Source organism: Chelonia mydas, chromosome 2, assembly GCF_015237465.2.
Source record: "Chelonia mydas isolate rCheMyd1 chromosome 2, rCheMyd1.pri.v2, whole genome shotgun sequence".
Lineage (NCBI taxonomy): Eukaryota > Metazoa > Chordata > Testudines > Cheloniidae > Chelonia > Chelonia mydas.
In genome coordinates, this window is record NC_057850.1 from 230,512,764 (window position 1) to 230,537,946 (window position 25,183).

At 40.2% G+C, this 25,183-nt stretch overlaps 1 protein-coding gene across 12 annotated transcripts in view; it reads left to right on the forward strand.

Annotated features, from left to right (window-relative positions):
- WAC (WW domain containing adaptor with coiled-coil) overlaps positions 1 to 25,183 on the forward strand; it is a 128,654-nt gene that overhangs the window by 78,813 nt on the left and 24,658 nt on the right. For 8 of the 12 annotated variants that reach the window (XR_006289088.1, XR_006289090.1, XR_006289089.1 and 5 more), the window contains 6 exons: positions 5,853 to 6,092; positions 10,671 to 10,793; positions 12,109 to 12,257; positions 16,746 to 16,864; positions 21,972 to 22,158; positions 24,195 to 24,322. Coding sequence is in view for 9 of the 12 variants with exons in the window: in XM_037890918.2 (XP_037746846.1) it covers positions 5,853 to 6,092; positions 10,671 to 10,793; positions 12,109 to 12,257; positions 16,746 to 16,864; positions 21,972 to 22,158; positions 24,195 to 24,322 (946 nt within the window). In the remaining 3 variants the exon portion in view is untranslated. Of the gene's footprint in view, positions 1 to 5,852; positions 6,093 to 10,670; positions 10,794 to 12,108; positions 12,258 to 16,745; positions 16,865 to 17,060; positions 18,725 to 21,971; positions 22,159 to 24,194; positions 24,323 to 25,183 lie in introns of those variants that run through there. The other 4 variants (XM_043541389.1, XM_037890917.2, XM_043541392.1 and 1 more) reach the window with 3 other exon arrangements.

A 25,183-nucleotide genomic window follows, 5' to 3' on the forward strand; every position in this document is an offset into this window, starting at 1 on the left:
ACCAAAAAAATGCTACCATGGCTGAACAACAAAGTAAAAAGAGGTTAGAGGCAAAAAGACATTCTTTAAAAATTGGAAGTTAAATTCTACTAAGGAAAGTTGAAAGGAAGGTAAACTCTGGCAAGTCAAGTGTAAAAGTATAATTAGGCAGTCCAAAAAAAGAATTTGAAGAGCAACTAGCAAAAGACACACACACGAACAGCAAAAATTTTAAGTACACTGGAAGCAGGAAGCCTGCCAAACAATGAATAAGGCCACTGGACAAACAGAGATGCTAAAAGAGCTCTCAAGAAAGATATGGCCATTGTGGGAGAAGCTAAATTAATATTTTGCATCAGTCTTCTCTGCAGAGGATGTATGGGAGATTCCCTTGCCTGAGCCATTCTTTCTGGGTGACAAATTTGAGGAACTGTCCCAGATTGAGGTGTCAGTAGAGGTGGTTTTGGAACAAATTGATAAATTAAACAGTTGCATGTCACCAGGACGTGATGGTATTCACCCAACAGTTCTGAAGGAACTGAAATATGAAATTGAACAGTTACTAAGTGATATTTAAGTCAGATTCTTTTCCAGATGACTGGAGGATAGCTAATGTGACACCAATTATTAAAAAGACTCTTGAGGCAATCCTGGCAATTGAAGGTCAGCGAGCCTAACTTCAATACCAGGCAACTTGGTTGAAACTATAGTAAAGAACAGAATTATCGGACACACAAATTAACACTATGGTTGCTGATTAGTCAGCATGGTTTTTGTAAAGGGAAATCATGCCTCATCAATCTATTAGAATTCTCTGAGGGGGTCAACAACCATGTGGACAAGGGTGATCCCATGAATATAGTGTACTTGGACTGTCAGAAAGCCTTTGATTAGACCGCTCACCAAAGGCTCTTAAGCAAAGTAGGCAGTGATGGGGTAAGAAGGAAGGGTCTTTTCATGGATTAGTAACTATTTAAAAGATAGGAAACAAAGGGTAGGAATAAATGTTCAGTTTTCTTGGTGGAGAGAGGTAAATGGCAGGGATCCTCACGAATCTGTACTGGGACCAGTGCAGTTCAACACACTCATAAATCAGCTGGTAAAACGGGTAAACAGTGAGGTGGAAAAATTTGCAAACAATACAAAATTACTCAAAATAGTTAAGTCCAAAGCTGACTGTGAAGAGTTACAAAGGATTACTCCTGAGGGAATTCTGTGCCAAAAAAATGAAATTTCTGTGCATATTTTAAAATTTTGCAAAGTTTAATTGTCTTAAATGTGGAGGTTCCAAATGGGCAATGGGGAACACAGGCAACTGACTGCATGAAGGTGGGAGATAACCCTGCAGGTCCCCTCCCCACCCCAGACTGCAGCCGACTCTCATACAGTGCCAGGGCTGGGCCTGCCCCTGAAGCATGCCGGGGCCCTCTGCGCCAGGCACACCAGGTGTAGGCAAGCAGGCTCAGCCGATCAGGATCCAAGTGCAGAGGGTTTAAGTGTGTGGGGATCCTGGTGTGGGTTAAGAGGGTTCTGTGTGGGGCAATCTGGGTGCATGTGGCTAAGTGGGAGATCTGAATGCACAGGGGCTTGTTGGAGGGTTCCAGGTTCAGGGGCAATAGGCCTCTGCAGGGGGGTCCAGGTGAAGGGGGTTGAGGCTTGGGGGGGTCTGGGTGTGGGGGAGTGGGGCTCATTGGGGTGGGGGTCTGGGTGCAGTTGAAGTTCAGTGGGGGGTGTCTTAGGGGGCTCATCAGGGTGGTCCAGGTGCAGGAAAGGTGGGGCTCATCGGGATGGGGGTTTGATGGGCTTGCTTAATGGGGGAGCTGCAGCTACTGCTGAGGGGATGCCGCATGCCAGGCTTCTGCCCCACCAAAGGCGCTCACTGTTGTACAGAAAACAGGATGGCTTCCAGCACACGGAAGGGTAGCTGAACTTGCACTAGGACGTAGGAGGCGGCGTCCAGCTTTAAAGTCTGTGGAGCCAAGCGGCACTGTCTTTCATCTAGGCAGCTCTGTGCTCTCAGAGACGGAGGGGGCAGTGGCAGGTGACCCTGTGTGGCCCCCCCCCCCCAACATCTTGCCTCTGGGGGGGCAGTGGCTATCAGACTACACCCATACACGCCCCCATCACCCTATAGCTTCCCTGTCACTTTCTGCAGGGAAGCAAAAGAAATCTGCAGAGGGACATGTTTTCTGCACGTGTGCAGCTGGTGCAGAATTCCACCAGCAGTAAAAGGGATCTCACAAAACTGGGTGACTGGACAACAAAATGGCAGATGAAATTTAGTCTTGAAAAGTGCGAAGTAATGCATATTGGAAAACCTGATCCCAACTATCCATACAAAATGATGGGATCTAAATTTGCTATTACCACTCAAGGAAGAGAGAGTTCTCTGAAAACCATATGCTCAAAGAGCAGTCCCAGTCAAAAAAGCTAACAGTGTTAGGAACCATTAGCAAAGGGATAGATAATAGGACAGACTGTCATAATACCACTACATAAATCCAAAGCATGCCCACACCTTGAATACTGCATGTAGTTCTGGTCGCCCCATCTCAAAAAAGATCTATTGGAATTAGAAATGATACATAGAAAGGTAACAGAAAATGATTAAAAGTATGGAACAGCTTCCTCATGAGGAGAGATGAAAAAAACAGGGATTGTTCAGCTTGGAAAAGAGAGGACTAAGGAGGGGATATAATAGAGGTCTATTAAATCATGAGTGGCGGAGAGAAAGTGAATAAGGATGTGAAGGAATAAATAACACAAGAACCAGGAGTCACCCAGTAATATTAATAGGCAGCAGGTTTAAAACAAACAAAAGGAAGTACTTCACACAGTGTACAGTTAGCCCGTTGAACTTGTTGTCAGGGGATGTTGCGAAGGACAAAAGTATAACCGGGTTCAAAAAAAGAATTAAACAAGTTCGTGGAGAATATGTCCATCAGTGGCTATTAGCCAAGATGGTCAAGGATGCATCCCAATGCTCTGGGTGTCTCTACCCTCTGGCTGCCAGAAGCTGGGAGTGGACAATTGGATGGATTGCTCGATGGATTTCTGTTTGTTCTGCCCAAAGCATCTGGCTTTGGCTCCTGTTGCAAGACAAGATACTGGGCTAGATGAACCATTCATCTGACCCATGATGGCCGTTCTTATGTTCGGAACAGATATGATGATGCAGCAGCAATAATGCACATTAACTAAAGCAATATTTAATTCTGAAAGTGTAATTTTGAGTACTTATTTTTCTTTATCTGTTTGATATTTAAAATGGGTTGTTTAGCTTTTAAGTATAGCTTATACATATATAAAGTTTTTATAATCTGTGCTATTTTTAGAACAGTGTCTGAGATGTTAGTCAAGTTACTGGCTCCACTGACGTCCATTTTTGACTGAAGGACCTAATAAGATTGTATGAATTATTGTAGTTCTATTGACATGTTTATCCAAATGAGTTCAAATAAACCAAAATATCTTTACAGGTTTCCTGGAGTTCAGTATCTTTGTATGTTTGCATTGAATAGTGTTGAACTGTGGTTTGTTTTAAGAGCAAACAACTAAAACAACATTTAAAAATCTAAACATTATTTGAATCTGGTCCTGGCAGTTGAATTTATTGTTTTTCCCCTTTAACTATCATTATCTGTTTTTTGTAAAGCTCTCAGAACAGTAGGTAGTTTATGTACATAACCATACACACTTTCTTGCTTTGTCTGTTACAAGTAATTTCAGATGGCTTCTTTGTATGATATTTTTGAGGTTTTAGTCAAACTTTACATTTTTGTAAAGGTACATGTACTATAGCTGGGTTCTTATTTTGCACATGATGTGCCTCTCCTGCAAGTTATTTTAATGTACTGTTTACTTTGAACACTAACGTTTTATGCATAGTATTTATATGAGCAAAACCTGTAGTAAGGACTTGCTGTTTAAATGGGGAAGGGATAATAAATGATCAGCTATGCTGTGCATCTGTCATTATGTGGTTGTATAATAATCCTGTGACCAGTCTTTCCTCCTCCATCTATGCTCTGCTTTTAAAGTCCATTTGTTGCATGTGAAAATACTTTGCAAACTCTTCTGGGCAATGACATTGTGAAAAGTACCTCTCATGCTATATAGATCACACAATTTTAGGAACTGTATCATAGTTTTCGTTGGTGGCAAAGGTAAAGGGCAGTGGATGACAAGATTCATTTCCCTGTTCTCCATGTGTCATGTTACAACCACTGTTCCGAGATGAGCTAGATGGGACTTCCTTATTCTGAAGCCTGTTAACATTGCTCATAATCAGTTGAGTAACTAAAGTCAGTTCTTGCTACTCAGGGCTTGAGGCATACTGTTTTCAAAATATTTCCAGACTCCATGGGTGCTAGAGACCAAGGCCGGAAATCAAACCTGGTTCTTCCTGCACTGTAGTGTAGAATTCTTCCACGCGGCTAAAAGAGCACATTGAGTTCTTCAGTGACTTGTAAACATGAACTCTTTCCCCTCAACCACATGAAGACAGAAACCCACTCTACTTAATGTAGTTTCAATGATCATGTTACAGGAGTTCAGTACTCCAGAATATGTAACTCTTTCTCTTAACTCACTAGTTTTATTATAGAGTTAGATTAAAAGATTTAGAAGCATCAGTTGATTAAATTTTGCTATGCAAAATAAAATTTTCTTTACAAAAATGTAGTTGTTTTCCCCAGTCAGATTTTATTTACTGGCAAACTTGAATTTAAGAAGAAACTGAACTAAGATTTACTGGATGGATTGCTCTTTTCCTGAACAAAAAAAATGTTATAGAGGACTAGAAAATAATTCATGGTATAGCAATAATAAATGGGAGTGCTCTTCTTCACTTTTTTTCAAAATATAAGAATTAGGGGGTATTAATGTAAAATGAAAGCAAGATTGGTTAAAGAAAGTACTTTTTAACCTGCATATTCTGTGCAACTCATTGCTACAAAATATAATTTAATTTCAAGAGTTTAGTAGGATTCCAAAAGGAGTAGACATCTATATGGATAATAAGCATTGACACTTGAATTAAATGAAAAATATAAAGGATGCAAGTCCTGATGATGCTTCAGGACATAAACCAAACTCTAAACAGAGAAGAAACATTCTCTGTTGGCACATCATTCTATAGCTACCTATTATGAGGATTCTAACAGCTTTTTCTGACACATCTGGTACTGCTCACTGTCAGAGACAGGATACCACACTATATGAACTCTTGTTTGTATCCCATTTGGCAGATCCTATCTTTGTTTTTTAGCTGCTTGTATTCTGGTCTGTAGGGAAGGTCTTGATTTGTAACCCAAAATTGACACGTCATCCCATCTTTTTGTCAAGTCCATGGAGTTTTGTACTTTCTAAAAAGAAAATGTCCAGCAGTCAAGGGCAGACCTACAATAAACTGGATTAAGTGCATGATGGAATTAAAATTTAGCAAGAAAATGAAGTTTCATAGCAATAAAGGTAAAAAATCTTGCTTCGTGAAAAGTATGCTCAGTGTGCCTTGGTCGTATCACTGGCAACTTTCACTATGATTCCTTCCAGTAAGAAGTTGGAAGTCATTATAATAATGGAATTCATGGTAAGATATTTTCCTGTGTTATAGCTCAACCATTGCAGGTTCTGAAAATAAGATTTCTATTCCTTTTTTATACCAAGCTGCAGTACAATAAGTCCCAATAACAGTAGGTCATAAGATCTTTCAGTTTCTTGGACATACGCTTTTGTGTTTAGTATCTGTTATGTGAGACAATAAAAGAGAAGGTAATACTTCTTATTTAATGTGAGTAGTGTACTAGTGAGGATCTGTAATAATGCACTTTATTGGGAAGGAAAAACTAACCTAATGTTTGTCTTCTGTTCAGAGTCTGCATCTGTGGACAAGTCTGTCTCCCATTCTTGCACAACTCCTTCCACATCTTCTGCTTCTGGACTGAATCCAACTTCTGCACCTGCTACTTCTACAGTCCCTGTCTCACCAGTCCCACAATCACCAATTCCTCCATTACTTCAGGATCCAAATCTCCTTCGACAGCTGCTGCCTGCTCTTCAAGCCACCTTGCAGCTTAATAATTCTAGTGTAGATATATCCAAAATAAATGAAGGTAAGACTTCTACAAAAATTTAATGTAATCTTTATAACTTTTATTTATGCAAATCCAATGTATAACAGAATATAAAACCATAATAGCTGGAGTCCTACTTAAAATAAGGGGAATAAAATTGTGCAACATAGACAAATGAATACGTGGGTAAACTTTAGCTGTGCTGTTAAGGTTTCTAATTTAACTTTTTAAACTTGCCATATAAGTTACTATTTGAAATGTAATATATAAATACTTAATTAGCAAGATAATGTATGTGCACAAGTAGTCTCATTGGAATTGGGGGCTTTGCTGGGTTTTGTTCTTTTGTCTGGGACGTGTATCTGGCCGTCAATACGGAAAGAGTAGGCTGCGTGACCTTGCTAAATTAAAGAAGACTTCTAATAGTGTACCTATGGGCACGCCACTTTAGGTGCACGTATGCCCAATGTTCCTTTGATTGGAGATTTGTGGTAGCGGTGCTCGTTTGGCTTGTCTGTTTGCTCCAGACATCTTTGTGCCTCATGCTGAGCATATATTGAGCTACGTGGGATAACCCCCCTCAGTTCCTTCTCAACGGCCTAAGATGGAGCCTTTAGTGTGCTCACTTGCCGTTTTTCTTGGCGTTCACCTTTACTGTAGCTTAGTGTAATTAGTTTAGTTTAGTCCAATTAGTTAGTTGTCACTATTAGTTGCATAGCTCCCTTTTCCACTGTTAAGAGTTTTTCCATTGAACACCCTGTCTCTCTCAGCCCCCTTGGCCCCCCAAAAACACCTTTTTTTTTTTTCTTTTTAAATTGAGAGGCCTTCCTTAAGGATTGTCATTGTTTTTTATGCCATGTTTCCGGCCTTCAAGTGCTGCCTTTCCTGGTGGAAGTTCATCCTGATTAGCAACAGTCATTCTTGGTGCCTCTAGTGTTTAGGGGACACACCCCGATGCCATCCAGGTGTAAGGTCTGTACTACTTCTGTGAGCAAATCCAGAAAGAGAAATTAAATTTCCCCAAAATTCGGCTCTGAGCTAGCTCTGAGACCAGCTTTGGACTCTGGCTCAGAGGATCCCCCTGTATACTTGTTTTCAACTACATTTAGTGTACCTGTGTACCTTGATCACTGAGATCTTTGTGGGTTAAGGCCAAATATACTGATGGGTGCTTCAAGAAAAAGTTGTCTCCTACCAGAAAGCTGCCTATGAAGAAATCTGTCATCCCAGGACACTGCAGGTCCCAAAGTAGGTACATTTGAAGCACCAAGCAGTTCTGGTACTGGGAGCGCATCAAAGCCTTCAAGTTCTGCTAAGAGCCATGGTAGAAAGTGTGTCCTCAAAAGAGAACCTGAGACACTGCTTCTCAGAAAACAGGTACCATCTGCTGATGCCAAGTACTTTGACTCCAGAAGGCTGGTAACATCGACCTCTGTACCCAAACCAGTATCCCAGTCTTCTGCTCCGGTGTGCCAGAAATTGTCAGCGTCTTCAGTATTGGCACCTTCTGTTAGAAACGCGCCTCCAAGGCAATGAGTGCCCTGAGTACCAACCCCATCTTAGAGACAGATACTGGTGAAGCCCTCAATATTGGTACCAACCCTGACTGTTGTGGAGCCTTCCTTGACTTCGACTCAGGTGCATTTGGTACTGCAAGAATTGGGATACTTCAGGGATCTTTTTGTTTCTGAAGAACTGGAGTCCCCACTGCTAATGGGGGGCTGATCAGTGCCAAGATCTACTGGGTCACCAAAACCATATCTTTCCCCAGTGCATACTACCTCTCCAATACCTCTCCTGCTACAGAGGGTAGACAACGACCTGAATCTTCGCTATCTGCACGACGACTGGAGTATGTTAAGGATTCCTGTTGATTCCCAGATCTCTGTCCAGGAATCTTCCATCTCCCATGGAGAGTACATCTTCCCGGTCACCTACCTTGAGAGCTGTCAGGAACTCCATTATCCCCTTCCTTAATCAGGGGCACATCTCTCAAGGTCATTACAGATAGTGTGGCCTGCGTGTTCTGTGTCAGTTGTGAAGGGCCAAAACAGTGAAGTTATGGAACTGGTGTATAGCCAGTCACATCCTCATTTCAGCCTCTTACACCCCAGGTGTACAAAGCACCACGTCTGATGATCTCAGCAGGCATTTCTCCCAAAATTGAGTGGGAGCTGGACACGTGGGTTTTCAAACTGATTTTTTCCGACCTGGGGGTTCTCATAAGTGGACTTCTTTGCCACCACCATTAACAAGAAGTGCATAAAATTCTGATCCAGATGAGGACTGCGGGATGCCTTCCTCATTCGTTGGATGATGGGCTTTCTCTGTGCATATCCTCCAGCACAGCTGATCTTGGGTGTGTTGAACAAAATCAAATATGACAAAGCTTTTTTTTAATAGTTCCAATTTAGTAGAGAAGTCTGGTAGCCTTACTTGATTTGTCTAGCTTCTAGTACGGTGTTGTCTTCTGTTCATACCTCACCTACTGTCTCAGAATTCCGGATGGACTCTCAGTCCCAACCTGGGAATTCTTTGTCTCAGAGCTTGGTTACTCAGTGGTTCTCAGGGATAGAGACGACTTGTTCTGCAGAAGTACAACAGGTACTGTTAAACAGCAGGAAGGTATCTTCATGAAACACTTTCAGAAATGGAAGAGATTTCATCACTGGTATACCCAGTGACCATTTTCACTGGTTCACTCATTCCTCTCCATTGTCCTTGACTACTTATGGGAATTGGAAAAAGTCTGGTATCTCCAGGAGTTCCACATGAAGGTTCATGTGGTGGCTATAACAGCCTTTCATTCCTCTATTGAGGGATTCTTAGGTGTTTTCTCATTTCATGACAGCAAGATCCATCAAGGGTTTGATTAACCTTTTTCCACAGATTAGAGAGCCCATCCCTGCATGCTATTTAAACTTGGTCCTTGATTGTCTCATTAAACCTCCCTCTGAGTCATTGGCTACATGTTCCCTTCACCTGTGTCCACTAAAACCGCTTTCTTGGTAGTCATCACTTATGCCTGAAGAATTGGGGAAATGGTGGATTTAATGGCAGATTCTCTCTTTACAGTATTCAGGGAGAAAGTTTCATTACCTTTGGATATGCTGGTATCTTCTGAACTGCATATTAACCAACTTATTTGTCTTCCAGTTTTTTTCCCAAAACCATAGCAGACGAGGAAGAAAGTTTCCCGTTGGATGTCATTTTGAATGTCATTAGACTTCTGTCTGGATAGAACCAAATCTTTTAGAAAGGCTCCCAAACTGTTTCATTTGCAGACAGATCCAGAGTTTCCACAGTCTCCACTCAGAGACTCTCAAGATGGATCTCTGGATGTATCATCTCTTGTTATGAAGCTGCCAATTTAAACCTTCTTTTAGGGTGCTTGCCCATTCTACAAGATCCAAATCTATTTCTGTGACACTATTGGAAGGTGTCCCAGTGGCTGGAAGTTGTAGAGGAGCAACCAGGTCTTCCCTGCATGCTTTCTTCAAACAGTACGCCTTGATTCACGCTGCCAGATCAGATGATGCAGTTGAGAATGCAGTTGTGTCTTCAGTGTTGGACTCAACTGTGAAGCTCCTTCCTCCTTCCGGGGTACTGCTCAGGTGTCACCAGAAGTGGAGCACCTATAGTGACACTACTCGAAGGAGAGATTACTAACCTTGTGCAGTAACTGGAGTTCTTCAGGGTGTCCCTATGGATGCTCCATTACCCACCGTCCTTCCCTTCTGCTTCAGAGTTTCATCTCATGGGACTCTGTGGTAGAGAAGGAACTGAGGGCAGTTTGCCCATACAGCTCTGTATATCCTGGGTATGGGGCACAAGGATGTCTGGATTGCGTGCATGGGCGAAATGAGTGCTGCTAACAAAAATCTCTGGTCAAAGGCACATGAGGTGCATGCGTACCTAAAGTGGAGCACCTATAAGGGGATGCATCTTATAGAACTCCAGTTACTGTACAAGGTGAGTAACCTCTTCCTCTTGTCCTTTTCTGTTACTAATACTAGCTAGTTCAACTGATTCTCCATCAATCTTCTGCAGTTCTCCCTCACATTCTAATATGTTGTTACATCACTGTTCACGTGTGCTGAAATTTCCAATGGTTCTTCAAAACTAGTTGAACTACTAGGTTTTTTATTAATGGAACAGAATCTTCCCTGGCTTTTTAGAACAAAGATAGGAAGTGAGCTTTCGAGCATTTGCAGGTTTCCAGAGACCAATGACCTTTTTTTGCATTTTGACACATGAGATGGGGACAGATTCTTTTCAGAGTTTAAAAACAGGAAAAATAACTTGAAAAACTCTAAACGGGCCCTCATCAGTATTGTCTCTAGAGGAAGGCACAATAAATGGCCTTTGGATTCTAATGTTATTTAACTTTTTAAGTTAAACATTCATCATTCATAGGCAGTTAACATTTTGTGTAAAGAATCCATATCTGTCAGTGAAAATCAGTCCACTTATTCAAATGCCTAAATGTGGATTTCAGAGTTTAACTTTAAGCAACCATATTAGATGGTGTTTTTTGTGCTTTGCTTTACAATTTTGAACATATTTTATGTTTGAACAGAAACGTAGAAAACACCGCTAAAACTTATTTGTTTTTAGTTCTTACAGCAGCTGTGACACAAGCCTCTCTGCAGTCTATACTCCATAAGATTCTCACTGCTGGACCATCTGCTTTCAATATTACTTCCCTGATTTCTCAAGCTGCACAACTATCTGCACAAGGTATTTAAAGTCTCACTTTCCCTTATGTAAAATTGTCCGATTACATTCTATATGGGTCGGTATAACTAAAACTCTCTGTCACTGAATGTCAACACTGGTAATTAAACTTTCATCTGAAGTTGTATGTTACCCTTCCTTTGAGGGTAGGATGTCTGATACACTAGAAGTTGAGGGCTTTCCTAACCGTAAGATGTGAGACAGAGCCTATGGTCAAAGAATAGTTGGCTGATGGACTAGATTAGATGAACTCTAATAGGTCTCTTCTGTCTTAACTTTTCTGATTCTCTAACTTGATAAATAATGTGTGGGTAAATGCCAAACTGCGTTTGGGGAACTCAGCATTCAGGCACTGCATGTTTCTGATAGGTTTAGATTAATCTGTTGCATGGAGGAAGAACAGAATATTAAGCATTGGATTCCTGAGGCTGGTTACGTAAGAACACCTTTTTCTCATGATACTTCTGTGTTTGTGATCAGTAGAGGCTCTTAACCTGGGATCCATCAATGTAACCTTTAACCTCATTTTAAGTGAGATTGTGAAACATTTTTCTGAGAGGGATCTTTGACTCTGGAATGTACTTCCTTACTCCTACCTCTGTGGTCTGCCAGAGTTCTGATGTTAACCTACCAGGTACATTATAAACTCTGTTTTTGGAGGCATCTTGGGAAGGTGCTAGTTTATATACAGTAGAGCTGGAGATTGAGAGGAGCTTGATAGAAAGAGTCTTGCAGTTGATTAGGGGAGGGTGTGTTTCTGTGGTGTGTGTGGTGGGATTTTTTTTTTTTTAAGTAACTATAGAATTGAAAAACCTACTGGTGCAGCGTTGGTTTGGGTTGTTTTGTTTTTTGTTTTTAAATGAGATGCTGAGAGCCTTAGGTAGCTGCTACATACATATTTCATTCTTCTAGGTGAAGTATATTGGAAAATTGTTGAGTTTAATTGGATTGAACACTTTACATTAAGAATTTTGAATGAGACTCAAATTCCCCTCTCCACATTTAAAGGCCCAGACTTTCAAAAGTCTTTAGCACACTGAGTTGAAACCAGATTGTCAAGAGCCCTGCTTCTGTGTAGATACCTAAATAAACTGATCAGATTTTTCAAAAATGCTCAGGACCCAATAGCTCTTGTTCTCAGGAGCTGAGCATTTTTGTAACTTCTCTTCTGATCACTACGTTGGATCTGTTTTTTCTTTGCATTTTAAGAGTGTTATTTTATTATGCTTTTTATTTTTAGTTTCCTTTCTTTTTAAGCAGCTTTTACGCTTAGGTGGGAAGAGGTGCTATAAAATACTGTCATGATTTCTTTTTATAGCTCAGCCATCAAATCAGTCTCCAATGTCTTTAACTTCGGATGCCTCATCGCCAAGGTCATATGTTTCTCCAAGAATAAGCACGCCTCAAACTAACACAGTTCCCCTGAAACCTTTGATGAATACACCCCCGGTATCGTCACAGCCAAAGGTAAGATGCTTAATGATTTACATGCAAGTGGTGAACATAGGACTGAATGGTGGTAACCTATAATTTGAAGAAGGGATAAAGAAACCATTTATGAAAGTTTTGTGTATTACTGATGCGTAATCATGTATAGAAGTGTAAGCATATCGATATAAGCCACAGAAGTACTTTGTTGATATAAAATGATGAAGAGCTATTCTTGTTCCCAAAAACCTTTCATGGTAGAACTGTACTGCCATTAAGAGACTCTGCAAAACTGGCATTATGGAGTTCTCTGTCTCAATTTCCATATGAAATTTGTTGTTCTTACAAAAGGAAAGACTGTTCTTCAGTGCCATGGTTTTTAACGGAACGAATATTTGAATATTTCAGGCATTATCCAGGATTTTTCTGCCCTTTTGCACCTCCCTCTTTTCCTCTTCCAATTTGATTTTTACTTAGAGCTGTCAAGCTGTCTGGAGTAGCTCATTAGCATGAGTGCCAACTGTTACAAACCAGGACACAAACCCCAACCTGGTTGTGAGTTTTATATTTGGATTTCTCCAACCAAGTGTCAAATGTGAACTTGTCAAGCACCGTAACAGCCTTCACATGGCATCACAGACAGTCCCCTTGGGCACTCTGGTCTGTGATAGACTTTTCCTTTACACCAATATTACAATATTCAGTCCCAGTCCCAAAGGACCAGTCACTTATCCGAGGTCAATTGCATCCTAGGTTTCTCACCAAAGAGACGGCTTGTAGCAAGTCCTATAATGAACTAAGATTTATTAATTAAGAAAAAGAAATGTTATTTACAAGGTTAAAGCAGCTAAATATACATGCATAAATGAGTTAGTCTTAGGTATCAAAAGGTAATAGAAATGGCTGCGTATACAAGCTTTTTATGTTCTCTAAAGGTAATCCAAGCTAAGCAGCTTAGGGATCCTTTGCTCATACTTTGAAATTTGGAGAGGGCAATATTCCTAACAGGATAGTGATACAGTTCCTTCTGGTCAGGGATTTTTATTCCCTTCCCCCAGAGTTCAAACTGATGGGACAAGTGTTTTCGCCCGTCTCCTCTTCATGGGTGCATATGTTGGGGGTGGAGGGGGCGAATCAATAAAGTCTTTGTCCTTTGATGTTTCACAATGGCTCATTTGGTTTCAGTGGGCCTTCTTCAAACAACCCCCCCACCTTCAGTGGTGCCTGTTGCAGTAGCACTTACTCATAAGAACGAACACACACACACACACACACACACACACACACACACACACACACACACACACACACACACACACACACACACACACACACACACACACACACACACACACGAATTGGCATTATCATAGTGAACGAGGCAGTGTCTAAAGTGATTTCTGGAGCTGTGATAGACAAAACCAGCCATTAATTTTCTTAAATAGGGAGAGAAACTTTCTCATGGGAGCAAACTTTCTCCTTGAGCTGGCATCTTGATGGGCTTTCTGGGTTATGATTAATAAAGCAAGCTTGTATGAAGGAGAGAGAAGGTTACACATGATGAAAGAGGATCTTCCTGATGCAGACAAAGAGCCTCAGACTTTGTGAAAAAAATACTCCCAGACTACCACAAGGTTAGGGATCTCATCACTCCTTTTTTTTTCTGGGCTGAGAATTGCTTGAGTGGATCAATGACCAAGAAAACCACACTTTGGACAATCAGCTCCCTCCAACGGTCACATATTGGTCCTTTCAGTCTTTCTCAGAAGCGTTTTCCTGAGCCCAACATACCTGCGGAGATTCATCACAGTAGGTCACAAGTATTGTTCGCTCAGTTCTATAGCACTTTTCCAGACAAGGCCTAAGATCAATTGAGACAAGTCTGTTCTGACCCCTTCTGAATACATAGAGTTTATAGGGGCAGAACGGGACTCCAGGTCAGCAAAAGCATACCTTCCTCAAAGATTTTCCATGATGAATCACCTCTTTTCACACCTTTAGTCTTGTCAGAGTGAGACTCTGTGAAAGTCTGCATCGTTATACAGTATCATATGGCAGCTTGTCTGACTCAGTAGCTTCAACTTGGGCATGTCATTCTGATACTCCAGCCTGATGCATCTATCATTTAGTCCACCTCTTCCATTTCTGAACCTCCCAGAAATAATTTTACAAAACCAAGGCCAGGTGCTGCACTTGGATCCAGCATCTCTGCATCTAACAGCACGGAGGCTAGGTGGCAAACTTCTGTGGATAGACATTGTTATGCAGCTGTGCAAGAGGTTTCAATCCAAAGCAGAGTGGCCTCTACTAGAAAGACCTGTCAAGCTAATAGGAAGCATTTCTCTTTGTGGTCCATTCAGCGCTTAGGCTCTTCTATTCTAACTATTTTGGACTACTTGTTGACTTTGAAACACTCAGGACTCTCGGTTACACTTACTGCTAGTCATCTGGCTGCTATATTAGCGTGTCATCCATCTGAGTAATTTGATTTTTTTCTCAACCCATGGTATCAAAATTTTAAAAGGGATTGATTCATGATGAACCCTCCCTTAGAACCCATATTGTTCTATTCATTATATTACCTCTATATTAAAACAGCATTTTGGGTAGCCATCATCTTGGCTCACAGGGTGATCAAAATTCAGGCTTTTGTCAAGCCTTCCATTAACTGTATGTCATAAAGACATTTACTCTCAGGCCTCATCCAAAATCTTTACCAAAAGTGGTTTTAGATTTTCATAAAAAAGCAATTTATATATTTTACCAGTATTTTTTCCTAAACATCATAGCTTTCTAGCATAAGCTAAATTCCACACACTAGATGTTCTTAGGGGGTTTTGTCTCCTTAATCTTACCAGAACAAAACCATTTTGTAAATCGTCCGGACCTATTGTGGCTTTTGGTGACAAGTCTAAAAGGCAAGCCTTTTCCTCTGAGTTGGAGTGTGTTACAGACTACATTAAGATTTCTTGTACATTAAATAAATTACCTCTTTGCTCTCAAGTTAGGACTCTCTGTACTAGGGCTCAGTAAATGTGTTATTTCAGGAGGGATTCCCTATTTCCAAGATTTATAGGGCACCTACTTGGAGTTCTGTTCATACAGTTTACCATTCACTACTCCATTGTGGAAGATTCTAGATCACAAGTCCAGTTTGGCAGGATTGTCGTGCAGTCATTATTTAGGTTAGAACTATTATCGTTCATTTCCTTGTGAGGTTATTGCTAGTCAGTCACCCACAGTGGGATTTACCTGGACAAATGCTTGAAGAGAGCTTGCTTAGCTTCAGTAACTGGAGTTCAAGATACTGTTTTCCATTTGAATCCCCTGATCCACCTGCCTTGCCCCTTGATACAGAGTCCTCACCTGGATATTTTGTATTAGTGAAGAAACTGAGTGACGATTGGGGCTGCTTCACCCTCTGTATGCTCATTGTACAGGGCGCGAAGGTGAACAATGGCACATGTGCAACACCAGCAGATGTTGCTGGCTAAAAGATTTCAGGCTTGTACGACTGGAGTGCTCACATGCTTACAGTGGGATCAGTGCAGACAAAAACATCTAAAAAAACCTCCAGTTACTGTAAAGTAAGTACCCTCTTTCTTCGAGATGAACCTCTGCCTATTCACAGTCGCTACCTACTTGTCTCCTGTCTTTAGTGTCTTAGTTTAGGAATTTCCATGTTAGTGGAAAGAACTGAAAGGAACCCTGTGGAAAGGAGAGGGAGGGAGAGGCAAGTGTCTCTAACAAACACTGTTCTCCAGAAGATTCTGGTGGCTTGCAATTGGGCACCTTGATTTCATAAGCGTGATTATTCAGAGGCTCATCTCAAAGAACACTAGTTACTGGTTTGGGGGTAGTCATTAGAACAGTTACAGTCAGGGGGCCAAACTGATGTGCATTTTTTATTTTGAAAATGTGAATTTTTCCATTTCTAATAGAGATGTCATACTTGTTGTTACCTAGTTTATGTAAGAATTCTCAAAGCTGTTGAAGGTCCCTATTCAAAAATATAGAAATATGGTATTAGAGGCAAAGGCTTGACATACGTTAAAAAAATTGAATCGTGGCATTCATAGTAAATAATGCCTCTTCAATGTGAAGTATAGTATGACAGAGTTCATGTTAGAAGCAATATTGGTGCTTTGGAGGAAATGGATAGTTGATCTTTGATTGTAACTCTTTTAATTATTAAAAATTGGAAGTTTGAGTGATGTCAAATTTATCTAAAGAAATTGGTGCCTATAGTGGTGGGATATTGAGGAAAATAGCAGATGGCTTTTATCCAAGTTAAATTTTAAAGAAATGCACATTGCATGAAGTGAAAGTGCTGTAAATCTACAGCCAGAAAAGAAATGGGATTTATTTGATCCTTCTCTGAAATTTAAAGTAGTGGACTGGCAAGCTGCCAAGCTAGAGAGATCCTTGATCTGATTGTACCTGGTAATTCCCATGTTTCTTTCTTTAGTTCATATGTTTGATATTTATGATGCAAAGGAAATCTGACCCAAGTTTTGAACATTGCAGGTAACTACTCCAGGTGTAAAGCAAGGACCAGCTTCACAGTCAGCACCTCAGCAGCCGGTAATAGCTGACAAGCAGACAGGCCATGAGCCTGCCTCTCCTCGAAGTCTTCAGCGCTCAAGGCAAGTTGAAATATTTTTGTGTTGCTTTGTTGCTGTTACTCTGGATAAAACATACATTGTATTCAGTGCCACTAATGAGCTTGGGTTTTGGTATACTTAAGACCAATGTAAGCATATTAATTAGCTCTACTATTGCGGAAAGGACACAGCTACATAACTTGTTTGATTTTTTACCCCTTTCTGTTTGGCTCCACAGATCTCCACTTTACGAGTTACGTGCCCTGCCAGGTGAACCACAGAACCATTCACAGCAGCAAAATTGAGGAGTGTACATTAATGATTCTGGTTCATCATTCTGGAATTGAGGGTACAAAGGATCCCACCCTCTAAACATGCTTCATTTCCTCTTCATCTGTCAGTGCAGTTACAGAACCAAATGTTGTTCTCTGCACATGACTGGTTATTAGCTTTAGAAGTTTGTGGTTTCTTGTTTTGGTATTCATTGTTAAGTGAGTTTTTAGTGAGTTGACAGCTTCTGTTCACTGACTTTGTTGCTTTAATGGTATGCATTAAGAACAAAACAAGCTTCACAAAATGCTCTTCTTTGCCCATAATGTTTTTCACCAACATCCAGACCCCGTCTGACATGTTTGCTTGGTGTGTATATACACATTTAGCCTGTGATGGTAAGATGGCATATGGGGTGTTTGCCTCTTGCTTTCCTTTTGGAGGAAGACTTGGAGTCAGAGGATCTATGAGAGATCTCCATATAAGGAATTCTCTGCTTTTGAGCATGTCTGATCGAAAGTTTGACTTCTGAAACCATGAACATGTCTTAGGAGTCATCTGGAGTGGAGTCAAGGTCTTCAGAGTCTTAAGGTCCAATGGCTTCAGATCCAGCTCCAGGAAGGAGAGCAGCTGCATTCTTTAAGGCTAGGATCTGCCAGCTTCTGAAAAGGCATAGTCACTCTTCTAGGTCAACAAAAAACCTATTTATTTATTTATTTATTTTAGAAGTTGGATTAGGTGTCTGATCTGAAAGTTGATTCTGATTGTATCTTTGTGTAGGTGACATCCTTAAACCCATGGAATGCTGAATGAGAATAGGGATCTTCTTGGATCTGAAATGGTCAGATCCTTAGTCTGCACTGGTGGGAGCTTTGGGACTGCTTTCTCACCAAATGCCCTCTTTGAAGTCTTTGTGTTATTAATGGACTTGTATCCTTCCTCTGTTCCACTCTCTCCTATCACTTTCAAATCTCTGGCTTCTTTATCTCCCAGAGCTGTCACCAGAGATAAACTTCTCTGGAGACTATATCCATCAAGGTCAATTTTGTGGAGAAAGAGAAGTGAGTCAGGAGTTCCTGGTCCTTCAGCACCAGCTGATTTACTGAAGCTTTTCAGTCTGTTCCTTTTGCTGGTTACTGGCTTTCAGTTCCACTCAGGATGTCTTTTTTATTTCAAAACAATAGAAGTATATCTTATGGGTAATGTACGTGTTTGGGCAGCGGTTCCCAAATTATTTATGGGTATGACCTCAGTTTAATGTAGTATTTCCTCCTTAGTCAACATGGAGGACACCATTTTGAAGAGCAAAATGGCGTCCTCCATTCATCATGAACTGGCATGCACTGTACATGTGAGGTCATGCTGTGCAGCGCAAAATGGCATCCTCCACACACTACACATCGCTGTGACCCCATCTGCTGATTGTGTGACCCACTTGGGGTGTCAACCTGACATTTGCGAACAGCTGCCTTAGTCTCTGTGGACTCCAGCTCTTTTTCAGCTTCTAGTTCTTTTGGAAGCACTTCAGCTAAAAATATAGGAGTGCAAGTAGTCCTGTGGTCTGGAGAAGTCTCTGTAATTAAATGCATTTTATTCCATGCAGTGGAGGATTCAGAGTAACTGGACTAGTTTGTATCTTTACCCAGCACTACCGTCAGACGACTTCTCATGGCTGTGCAGCATTTCAGTGTGGCAATGTATTTGAACAGATCTGAGGATTTGTCACTCAGTCATACAAAAAAAGTCAGTGGAAATGGTGCTTTCAGAAATGGGACTCTTACGGTTTACATCATGCAGGGGTGAAGACAACAACCTGAATTTCAAGGGGGTCAGGCCAACAAGAGCAGCCCCTTAAATTCAGTGACCTAAGTTGATTCTTGCCAGGTGAGGGTCATCTAGACATGGACTTGTTTATCAGAAATCTATATCAGACTTCTCTCTAGAGCAGACAGGGTCCTCAACTGTGTGATGTTTCTTTTACTCTGTAGAGGAAGGGACTCTTGTATGCCTTTCCCCATCACTTCCTCTGTTACCAAAGGTTCTGCTGCAGGTCAGAGCTCAAGTGATTTTGATCTTTGCCCTGGGCTTTGGCTTGTCTTTGGAATTTACTGTCAGATAGAGGAAAAACTGACCGGATGGCTATGGGTGTATAGACTGTCCCAGAGAGCAGCATCCAATGATTGTGTGTACACTCCTGAATAGATTTACTACTTTGAATGGTTCTGTGGCTCATGTTCCAGGGCACATGACTCCAAAGTGTGGATCTTCATAGGCAGTGTATTCTGGGAACTATAGTAACTGGAAACTTCTTTCTTTCCCCACTGAATTTCTAATGGAACTTGAAATTTAATATGACTATATTGTATGCATGTATGTTTGCTCAGTTTATATTTACATAGCTTCTTATATCAAAAATACCTTTTTTTTGTATTTTCAATTATGCAAATACAGCTGTGAATATTAATGAATTGCTGGGTGCCCTTGCAAAACAATGAGTTAACTACCATTGTTGCCAGTAAATTAAAACAAAATGGTTAGCTGTAAGCCAGAGAACTTTCTCAAATCCAACCATTCTAAAAGTGCAGTAATGTGATTTTGACATAAAGATCTTGAGCATCCTTTTGTTTCTGTAATGCCTTAGGGGAATCCATGATGCCTGACAGGTAAAGTGAAAACCTAAGTAGCTATTGGAACCTAGGAACTTTATAATCTAAACTGAGAACAATTGATTGATCAGTTATAACCACATGTTAATTTTTCAGGGTTTAGAATGATTCATAATTATATTTTCCTGTAACAGTCTGTATCTAAACCAGTTTGTTTCTTTTAGAATTAAAACTTTTAAATTCTCTTAAAATACTGTAAATATTATGTGATACATTTAGGCTATTCATTGACTAATTTTGATTTTTAAAACTTTTAAAAAAATTGTTTTAGAGGTTTAAGCCATTTGTTTTTTATGGGTCATGATGCTATGAGAAATAATTCACATTGATGTAGTAGAACAGGAACAGTGGGCTGTTCTTAAAAGAAAAATATGGGAAGAATCCTGTTTAACCTGCAGTAATGACCTGCACTTATTAGGAAAAACGGAGGCAAAACAGGCTTTTGTCTATTCTTGATTTTTGTTTACTACGCAGAAAGCATTTTCCAGAATTAAGCACTTCACTTATACTGTATCTACATATTACTTTTTATGGCAGGAATACAGAAGAAAAAAGATTAGTCCAAAAATGACCTTCCTCAAGTGTGTTTGATTAATTTAAAAAATAAAATCAATATTTAAACCCACTGCCCTCATAATACCTTACTAAATAATTTCAAGACTAAAATATGGTAAAGAATAGTAGCTCAGATGTTGGTAACATTTTAAATTTTAACTCAGTATTTATATATTCAGGGAAACAGTAATGAATTCGGTGAAAAAACAAGTGAACATAAAACATACTTTCTGAATGTCAAGTAGGCTTCCCATTTATACAAACATATTTGGCCTAATGCAAGTCTCTCTGTAAACTGAACAGGAGTACCTGTGGCACCTTAGAGACTAACACATTTATTAGAGCATAAGCTTTCGTGGGCTACAGCCCACTTCATCGGATGCATGGAATGGAACATATAGTAAGGAGAGAGAGAGAGAGAGAGAGAGAGATATACACACACATACAGATAAGCTGAAAGTTGCCATACAAACTGTGAGAGGCTAATTAGTTAAGATGAGCTATTATCAGTAAACTGTGATTCTAGAGAATAAAGAATAGGCTTTGAGAACAATTGATACTTCTAATTATGGAGGCATTGATTTTGGTTCCCTAGTTAAGGTTGCCTTAGGATTTTCCTTTTAATGGTATCTTTGCAATTTGGGGTGGGGGGGATGCACAAGTTTGGTTTACCATGGTGGACAAAACCCTTATTTTTTTATAAATATAATAATTAGGAAACCAATGGCTATATAAAAAGTAGAGATCCTGTTTTGTTTTTATATGTTTTTATTCAAGGAGGTGATATAAGGTAAAGAGCTCTGGAGCCTCAAGTTCAGGATCCTGTTGGGGATTTCCCCAAGTGAACAGGAGTCTCACTAGTTAAGAGGGAAAAGGAATAGAGGAGTATTAGCTACACTAGGACACTCAAAGCTAATATCACAGTCCTTCCAAGATAATAGATGCAGCCTCCCTTCTGTGGTACCATAAGTATTCATAGTGTCCTACAAAAAAGAAGAGAATTTATTGTCCAGAAGTGCTTAACTGGGTTCTATGGTTTGTGGAACTTGGTATTCACCCCCCAGTGCTCTTTTTTGTTGGAATTTCTGGCCTCAAGGAGTGAGTTAGCTTCACTCAGGGTGTCTTGATAGGTCACCAGGCAGCCATGTATTGAATCTTGGTCTCAGAGCAATAAGCAAAGGTGACTGAGTACTCAGTGGTGACCATGTTCATCAGGACTCAAACACTTCTTGCTGAATGATCATGACTTCTTACATTACATCTTGGATTGTTTTGAAGCTCTTTATAAACTTTTATATATAGGTAAAAAGTGTGCATATGCACACTCCATTCACCCCTGAAATGCAGCCACATCTAGGGTGGCACACAGATGTCTAAAACAACTAACAGTGAAATAGTTTAGGACAAGAAGAAAAGAAAAATATGCCCAGTAGAAATGTAAGAAAAATGTAATTATCAGAACATAACAAGGACACAAAGACCATACTCTTGTGAACAGTGCCATAGGACTTAAAAGTGGTTAGAGTATCAGTTTTGATTATCTTATAATGCTGCTTGTGGCTGGATGCTGTAAAGTTTGTAGAGGTTTAACTCATTCGCAACAGATTTATAAACATTTTGAAAGCCTGTGCTTTTTAATCTTTGTTTCCTTCTTCCAGTAGTCAGAGAAGTCCATCACCAGCTCCAAATCATACCTCCAGCACAAGTGCATCAAATTCAGCAACTACACCACAGAATGCATCTGTTCGGCCTACGTGTTCATTAACACCTACACTAGCAGCACACTTCAATGAAAATCTCATAAAACATGTTCAAGGCTGGCCTGCAGATCATGCAGAAAAGCAGGTGGGTACACATTCAGATTATGTTGAAAATGTAGATTTTCCTTTGAAGGTACTAAGTCTGTCTTAACACCATAACATTTTATTACTTGGAATGTCTCTGTTAGTCAGAAATATCTGTGAATGCAAAATTACTATCATGCAGTGATTTAGCTGTTCAAATAAAAACGTCCTGTGGAACAGGTGCTGTTGTGGTTGTTATGAAAGCTAGTGATTTTTTAAGCCCTGGGTAACATCAAAACTCATTTATTTGGTAGAACTATTAAGTTTGTATTTGAGCTTTGAAAAATTTTCAGAACTGTTTCTGCACATGGCTGCATTGATAATGCAGTTTTAATAGGGAAAAACCAGGCTTTCGGACAGGGGTCGGCAACCTTTCAGAAGTGGTGTGCCGAGTCTTCATTTATTAACTCTAATTTAAGGTTTCATGTGCCAGTAATACATTTTAACATTTTTAGAAGGCCTCCCTCTATAAGTCTATAATATATAATTAAACTATTGTTGTATGTAAAGTAAATAAGGTTTTTAAAATGTTTAAGAAGCTTCATTTAAAATTAAATTAAAATGCAGAGCCCCCCCGGGACTGGTGGCCAGGACCCAGGCAGTGTGAGTTCCATGAATATCAGCTCGTGTGCTGCCTTTGGCACACATGCCATAGGTTGCCTACCCCTGCTATAGGAGAAACCTTCATAATCTTGCACATTTAGACCATTGGGGTGCCATATGTGGATACGCAACTTTCAAACATAAAAATCTACATCTGAATTTCTGCTCTCCTCATGTTTTTCCCTTTCTACCATTTTAGTGCTCTCATGACAGTTCAGGTATAGCTGTGAGACAATAGAGTCCTTGTGCTGTTTCAGACTACTATCAATCTATTTATTTGCATTATTTATATATAAAATATGCCTATCCACGTTGTTAAATTGGAGTTATGGATGAGCGTATCAGTATCTTAAGGGTTAAAAAATATTATCCCAAAACTAAGCATTATGAATCCAGCAAAAATTCTGAGTTAGTTACCCTTAAAAGAAATCAGACCTACTAAGAAATGGAAATGCACAGTTAGGCTTAAAGTTATTTGGGTGTCCTGCCCTGTAGTGACACCATGAGGAGAAGATAGGGGGGAAAAAAAGTTTTTTTAAAAATCAGTTTAATCTAATCTGGGGCTACAAACACTAATATGCCTTAATCCTAAATTATTTTATGTTGTCACCACGGGACAGAGTTATGGGTGCTGGGGTGTCTCAAGCTGTGTGCATTTCCATACCATTTAAAAACAAACAAGCAGACCTTTCCCTCCCTGATGTTTAAGTCCTTGTAATATTTACTGGGCATTGTCTCCATTCTTGTTTGGCCAACTGATACATACTTTATTTTAACCTTCCACAGTTGATGTTCCTTCCAACTCCCTTCTCTTTTCTATAAGTCTGTCAGTCCACATTTTTCTGGTGTCAAGGTATCCAGAAGCTATAGTAGTGTATCTTCAGTTTGAAAAGTTCTTGTTGCCTTCATCTGTGATATGACCTCTCATGTGTTGTCTACAATTGTACTTTTTCTGTCTCACCATAATGCCTATGGAAATCCATATATACACTTGTCCATGTTTCAACCGACAGCGCACTGAGTGCTGCTACTTTTAAAATAATTCTCTTGTATCACATCTTTGTTTCAGATAATTTTTTCAGTTTGGACATTCCTTTTTTCTGCCCATATTTCTAGTGTATCTAGAGCAATTTGTACTTTACTGACATTCCCTTTGTCCATTACATTTGTAATTTAATTCAACAGTGATCAAGTTTGTCTGGCACAAAAATGATGCATATTAGGTTTTTATATTATGATTGCAGAATAGAATGTAATGTTTTCTTGTGATTTAGCTTTCATGTTAAAATTTTAATATGCCTTGCTGTTTCAAAGCCCTATAATTCCTTTTTAATCAAGAGTCCAATTTCCTTGGATTATGTCCATTTGCTTCTAGTGAGTGACCCAAAATCCAGAAGCTAACTTTCAGTTAATTTTTTTATTTAACTTCTACAGGCATCAAGATTACGTGAGGAAGCCCATAATATGGGAAGTGTTCATATGTCAGAAATTTGTACTGAATTAAAAAATTTAAGATCTTTAGTTCGAGTTTGTGAAATTCAAGCAACATTGCGTGAGCAAAGGTAAGAATTTGTTTGGGCACTTACCTTCAAATTATTTCTAAATTGCTCATTCTGGTGTTCTGTTTTGCATGAGATTGATTTACTGACAACTTAAGTTTTAGCATATTTGTCTTTTTCAAGTATAAAAGCTACCTTATTTGAGTGTTTGCTCATTGATTCCGTTCTAGGTGCGCGTGCACCCACAGGCACGGTCGTTGGAGATTTTTGCCTTAGCAGTATCCATAGGGCCAGCTATGGTGCCCCCTTGAGTGCCGCGCTCATGCGTCCATATAGCAGGCTCTGCCAGCCCTACACCTGCTCAGTTACTTCTTGCTGCCCATGTTGGTTAGTCGGAGTACCTTTCCTTGCATAGCAAGGGCTAGCAGTTTCGTCTCTTCTGATTTCGAGCCTTAGGGCCTTGTAGGTAGTTTTTTATAGTAGTTAGTGTTAAGTAGTGGTTTGGAGTAGTTAGGAGTTAGAGTCCCAGTAGGGCCACCTCGGGGGGGCATGCCCTGGTCTCCGGGGTTTAAGACCTGCGCAGACTGTAACAGGCCTGTGCTTGTAAGTGAACCCCACACCAGCTGCCTCAAGTACTTGGGGGAATCACATGTGAAGGACAAGTATCATATTTGTAAAAAATTTTGACCCAGGACTCAAAGAGCAGAATATTCATTTGTGGGCTCTCCTCATGGAGGTTGCCCTTCGTCCGACTTCTGAGCCGTCCCGCCAAGACTTGCCTAGTACCTTGGCCTTGCACCCCCAGAATCGGTGCCCAGAAATAAAACGGCTCCCGGACACTGGGCAAGAAAGTCCACGGGGCATCAGGCGAAGGACCAAGTTCGCGCCATCCTGCCACTGTGGAGCCAGGTGGATGTGCCTACC